Here is a 6000-nt window from a genome sequence, read left to right on the forward strand (position 1 = left end):
TGGCCTGTTAAGTGAGAAAAGCATAATTTAATTCAGATGTTGAAATAATGATGCCAAATAAAGGTAAAAGAAAGCTTCCCACACACTCTTAATATGTCTGCAAGCACACCACTAGAACACATTTCACCTAAGCTGTACTGCTGATCTTAGCTACACTAGAATGACTTTTGTTAGTTTATATACACTTTCCTTGCACTATAAATAAACTAAAAAAAATCATCATCTGAAAGCATTTGTATGCTCGATCCATGAGTTTGAATCCGTATCTATATATGATCTGTAATTCCCTTATCTACTGTCAGAGATGTCCCCAGCCAGATTTCAGGTTCCTTGGAAGTCAGGGATGCTGCAATATCCCGAAGGTGGCTGTGAGGATTTGCTAAGGTTAAGAACATGCTTTTCTTTAGCCTGAAGAATGACTGGGTTGTTTGGACAGAGCTTAATAATATGCTTAACAATAATAACTCTTTTGGGAGGTTCTAAGCTATGGAAACTCATGAAGAGATGTAAGTTGATGTATTGATAGATAAACATAGTATATAGATATAAGTATAGTTGATGTGATAAGTGTGATTTCCAGCAGCTTTACATCTTCCTCTGTATTGTTTATTCTGATTTTTCACAAAAGAAAGAAGCTGAATTTTGATCCCAGAGAATGCTTTGAGATGTAGTTTAGCGTTCATATTCTTGTGTGGATCAAGTTGTGATTTGAAAAGTCAAGCTCTGGCCAAGTTTTCATTCACTTGTACTTAAATATAATATGAATTCACTATTTTGTTTCCTGACTACTATTCCATGAGAGTACTATAAGCTACAGCTTCACTTACGAGTGATTTATCTGCTGTTAAAATAAGAACTCGATGTCGCTTTCATGTGGTATGCTGCTTTGGACACTTTCAGTAGAGTGAAGTGTAGTTGATTTGGCATTTTTTTCTGAAGAACTACCAGAAACATAATCACAGCAGTTTCGGTATATGGCCTTATTTTGGTGTGCTGTTATTTAGTGCATTATATAATCAGAAAATCAACTGCTGTGCATTAACAATTATTCTGTAATGTCTCTGTAACACAAGATTTTTAAAAATCTATATTTTCAACATTTGACTAACATCCTTTCTCAATAATAGGTTTAAAAAGGTTTGCTGGCCTGATATACCCAACCCTGCAGAGAGCGTTGCAGTGCAGTGGCCTCTTGATGCATCTGTGGTAACAGCTGCGGTTTTATTTATTAAAGAGGGGATCAAATGGGCAGAAGAAAAGTACTTGTGACAGTTGTTTTCTAGCTATAAACACTGACTCAAATCTCCATGTCTGGATGTTTCCTCTGTTCTCCACAAAAAAACGTAGTGCAACATATAATCAAAGTTGATAATCCAGAGCTATGTTGTTGTGCTAATATTTCCATCCTTTTAATTGTTTACATATATCCTTACTAATGTTTTTATACTTATTTGAATGGAGTTGATCAAGAGTCTATAGAAAGCGTAATCATGAATTTAAAATTTTGTCCGTAAGCTAGTTGGTTAGAGTGGATCAGATGGAAACAGTCCAGGTTCATTCTGACCACAAAATGAAAGTGTTTAGCAAATGGTAAAATAATGTTGTCTTTTTTTAAACACTCATTCACATTTAACTGCATGTGCTGGAATGCACTTTAACTGGCAATATTTCATATATTAAAGAGTCTTCTGATAGTTTATCTGTCTGTATAAAACTTTCAAATTCATGTCTTCATACTGACAGAATAATTCATTTTCAAAGGGAGTGGCATGCGAGGATAAAACCAGAGGCCTGGAAAACATAAGTGTTTTGGAAGATTGTTTTCCTGAAGAAGAACATGAAAGATCACTACTAATGAATTGTGAAAAATGTGTTTCTGGAAGTACTGAAGTTAATACAAATGAGGCACAGAACATCTCTGAATACAGAATATCTCTGCTAAATGGTGATAAAAAGCTACCAAATAATGAAGAACAGGAAGTTGCTAAGCACCTTTCACCATCCATGCCTTACATAATCACTGATCAAGATTTCAGAAGTCAAATACATTCAGCTTTGATACCAGCCAAGAAAATTCAATCCATAGAAATGCTGGAAGATGATTTATGTGATTCCCAACAGGCCCCAATTAAAAATGAAGAAAATGATAATGAAGAAGTTTTAAGCACAGAAGAAGATTTCAGTGAAAAAACCCTTTTCAATCCATACCTTAGAAATTCTGTTAAAACAAGAGAATTTCTTGTTTCTGAGAACTTGCCAGAACACAGCAAGAATGAACCCAAAAGCCAGGCAGCTGTTTTACCTGGACTTCAACAAAATGTTGTAGGACAAACCTATATAACATTGGACATGGTTGGGCTGGCAACAGCTCATTAGCGGGAGACAGAGTTCCTTGTAAAGTCCCAACCTGGTAGTGCTGCTTTTTTATTTTCCTGTGTTTCCTGGATGGTCGTGGTTACTCTGGATGAAATTACCCTATTCCTTCAAATAGCTGTGAAGTAATTAATGTACTGTGTTTATTCCTGTGAAGCTTCACTTTCAGAGTTGTGGGGGATTTATTTGTTTTTGTTTTTGTTTTTTTTAAACCAGAGAAATTTGTCAGTAGTAAGACAAAGGATGTAGCTTTTCTTAGTTTTTCATTTTGATTTTCCCTGTGAGAACATCACGCAGTGCAAGTAGCTTGCTGCTTTCCCCCTAGGCAGCCAGTTCAGATGGGTGAGCACTGCTGGGGCAATGTGCACTAACTTGAACAGAGCCAACACCTGCCAAATATTTCCTTAAGTTACATGAAGAAGAACAACTTTCCAGTTTTTTTTCCCTTGCTTGTTTTGTATCTAGTTTTATGTGTACTGTTGCAAGCTAGTATAGCTCCAGCAGAAGAGATGCAATTATGCAGATATGTCGTCTATGAAACTATATCAGTTCCTCTGAGAAACTGCCCAGTGAAGTGCTTTTGTACATATAAATACATGTGTGCTTGTGTCTGAGCCCAGACATGGGGAAATATCACAATCTATTGTTTGTGCAGCAAAACTTGCACCTGATGACCCTTGCTCATCAGCGTGGGTGAGATTGCAAGCTGGGGTCTTCTGTTTTATAATATGCCTGGAGTCTTGCCTAAAAGCCCACAAGATCCTGGCCTTCGACCTGAAATACTAATCTGTGTATTTACTGTATTTGTTGCTCTGTTGTTCTTTGAGGTTCAATTGAGGCTTCTTGTTTCAGTATATGTCTTGACTTGAGCACTTGGTGCTGGAAGGAGGAGGACTGTGCCTGGTCCAAGGCTGTCTTCCCCACCTCTGTCAGCGCACCTGCACTTCCCATATGGGAAGGTGGTGGGCTTGTTCCCTCCTCTGCTGAGTGCAAACCAACACTTCAGCAGTATGGATGGTTGAGGAGCTTGAGGCACAGGCAGGGTCAAGTCCTGAACTACAGTGACAGTACAGATGTTATCTTCCAGTGCTCCCATCATACAGAAAATTACTATGGTCAGTAATAAGATAATCACTTAAATGCTTGGTGATTGCAGCTGCGATAGGGAAAGAGACTCTCATAGTTAAGCTGAGCAGACCTTTGCAAATAAAGATCTTAGGGCAGTGATGGTTGGCTGTGTTTGGTATATTTCAAAGTGGTGCTCCAAAAGGCTGGGAAAAACGTGCTGGAGATCATGCGGTCTGCTGCTTGTACTGTGGTGTGTGCAAGCATGTTGTGGTTGAGAGCAAGGTTTTAGCTGGTAGCTTTTGCCGTTTCCAAATCCTTTGGTCTTACGCTGCCAAAGATTAGAAATATAACAAGAGAAGATAATGAGCCAAATCTGAAACTCTTAATTCAAAGAAATGCGAGATTCTCATTTTGAAATCTCCCTTGACAGATTTGAGCAACAGGGCTTTGTTTTGACAGCCATGGGGTTTCAAGCATTGGGTTGTAACATTTTAACCTTGTCAGCCAAGATATCAAAATACTGAAGATTCAGCAGCCTGATGTTTTTGTAACAAGCAGTCTTGGTAGTCACATGCATAAAACAATGTCTTAATAGCAAATGTCATGCTCATTATTGTGAGAGATGATCTGTGAAAATTTATTTAATAGCTTTATGCTTTGCTAGCAGTTATTCTGAAATACTCAGCTAAGATACTCTGCCAAATGTTACTTAACATGTAACACACAGAGCTTATATAACATATGCATGATTTGAGACTGTGTAAAATTGATTTTGAACAGGCTGAAACGTGTAATTGAGCTAGCGTTCGGGGTGGCTCTGCTCTGGTTTCTAGTTCTCTGCAAAGAGAGCACAAGACTCATTTTGCTGCTCTGTGCCTGCATTTGTATCAGGAAGCAGGGCGCATCCTCGCTGTGAGTAAGTCTGGAGCCCACAGGTATATGGACCCACTGTAAATTCAGGTAGTTGTTGATAGCAGCATCTTTTGCCTCTTAGCAAGAAAGAGTAAACTCGCAAGAAGGAGTAAAGACAGTGGTTGGATAAAGTTCTTGTGATGCACCTGTCTTATGGCTATTCATCGTTTATCAGAAAACACGGGCAACCCCATCTTAAAGGTAGGGCGTGCCTAAAGCAGTTGCTTTGTGTGCATTGTTCTGTCCCACATGCAGAGAACTACGTTTGTAAATGGAGCCGTCAGAGAGGCATTATGCATTCATTTTGTAATACTGTTCTTAATCATAGGGTCTGATAACTTAGGAACAAGGCTCTGTGTGAGGAACGTATCTTTTCTTAGCCTTTGTTTTTCCATTTTCTTTGCAGTTCTGTTACTTAAAAGAAATTATCTTTTTCAGTATTTGAGAAAAATTCTAGTTAAATTCTTTTCCTTTTCAAAACCTTTCTTATGACTATTGTTTGTCCTTCTTTCCACGAGTAAACAATCATTTTTACTGCCATCTTGCTACTTAATTTAACTCAAACTCTTTTTGGCTGGTTATTTTGAAAGCAGAACAGAAGAATGAGCAGCAATAATCTGGAAGTTGGCACAGATGTTTGAATAAAATGTTCTTCCACAGAAAGAAGTTTTGTTAATAGCCTGTCAAAACATGAACCGAAGCAGATGTGTGTAGTATGGTGTAGATTTATTCTCTAAATTTGCTTAAAAAAGAACTTGCTGGAAAAGTAAGTACAGAGGGATCATTTAGTGGTGCACTTTCCTTGCCCAGTATCTTTGACTTTCTTCAGCTCTTGAAAAGACAGCACACTTCTAGGAAGGGTGAGGGGAATGCGGCCAGCGGAGCAGCCTGGGCGAGCTCCCGGTGCGCTGGCGCCGTGCCCTGCAGCACAGGCCGTGCCGGTTCCCTGCCCACCGCCTGGGGCTGCCAGCTGAGGGGCTGAGCTGTGGGACCCCCCCAGTCCCAGCAGGAAAAAGAGCTGCGCTGTACTGCGGCATTTCTTAGTTCCAAAGTGCCGCTTGAATGTTTACAACTCACATAGAGCAATGAGGACAATGCTTTCAAGTTTGAATGAATGCCACTGGCATTTTTAGGAAGCCCCTGTCTCGTTGTTCAGGCATTTCTTAGCCCCAGACTGCTGAAAGCCTCCTGGGCCAACTTGTGTATGTATCTAGGTTGCCGTGACTGAGTCAACAGAACGGAAGTTTTGCAGTGAGCATTTCTCAGAAAAGCAGCCTGAGATTTCCTGGATCTGCGATTGCTATCCTGAGAATGCTGTGCTCCTCTTGCCAAGGATCAGACAACAGAATTTTCTCCATTAGATGAGAAACTGTGCGTGTGGTGGATTGTGATGAAGAAATACCATGTTTCGTAACCATGGGATTAATCAGTAGTACTGAGGGATGCGAGAAGCAAAGCTTGTGAGATTAAAGTTAGGGTTAGTGCTCTGTGTTGTCCACTTGGAACATTACTGAACAGAACCCTTCGGCCTGAAGAAAGAGCTGGAAGAAGCTCTCCAGAATTATGCTAGAGCAGATCCCATCATAATGTGATGAAATCTGGACAATTCTTCTTACCCTTTTTTTCTATGAAGTGAGCACTGCACGC

At 39.7% G+C, this 6000-nt stretch overlaps 1 protein-coding gene across 9 annotated transcripts in view; it reads left to right on the forward strand.

Moving 5' to 3' along the window:
- IL31RA (interleukin 31 receptor A) overlaps nucleotides 1-5019 on the forward strand; it is a 42171-nt gene extending 37152 nt beyond the window's left edge. For all 9 annotated transcript variants that reach the window (XM_021380878.1, XM_021380879.1, XM_021380874.1 and 6 more), the window contains 2 exons: nucleotides 1128-1206; nucleotides 1762-5019. In XM_021380878.1, coding sequence (XP_021236553.1) covers nucleotides 1128-1206; nucleotides 1762-2376 — 694 coding nt within the window. In that variant the 3' untranslated portion in view covers nucleotides 2377-5019. The remainder of the gene's footprint in view (nucleotides 1-1127; nucleotides 1207-1761) is intronic.

The sequence above is a fragment of the Numida meleagris genome, chromosome Z (assembly GCF_002078875.1).
Source record: "Numida meleagris isolate 19003 breed g44 Domestic line chromosome Z, NumMel1.0, whole genome shotgun sequence".
Lineage (NCBI taxonomy): Eukaryota > Metazoa > Chordata > Aves > Galliformes > Numididae > Numida > Numida meleagris.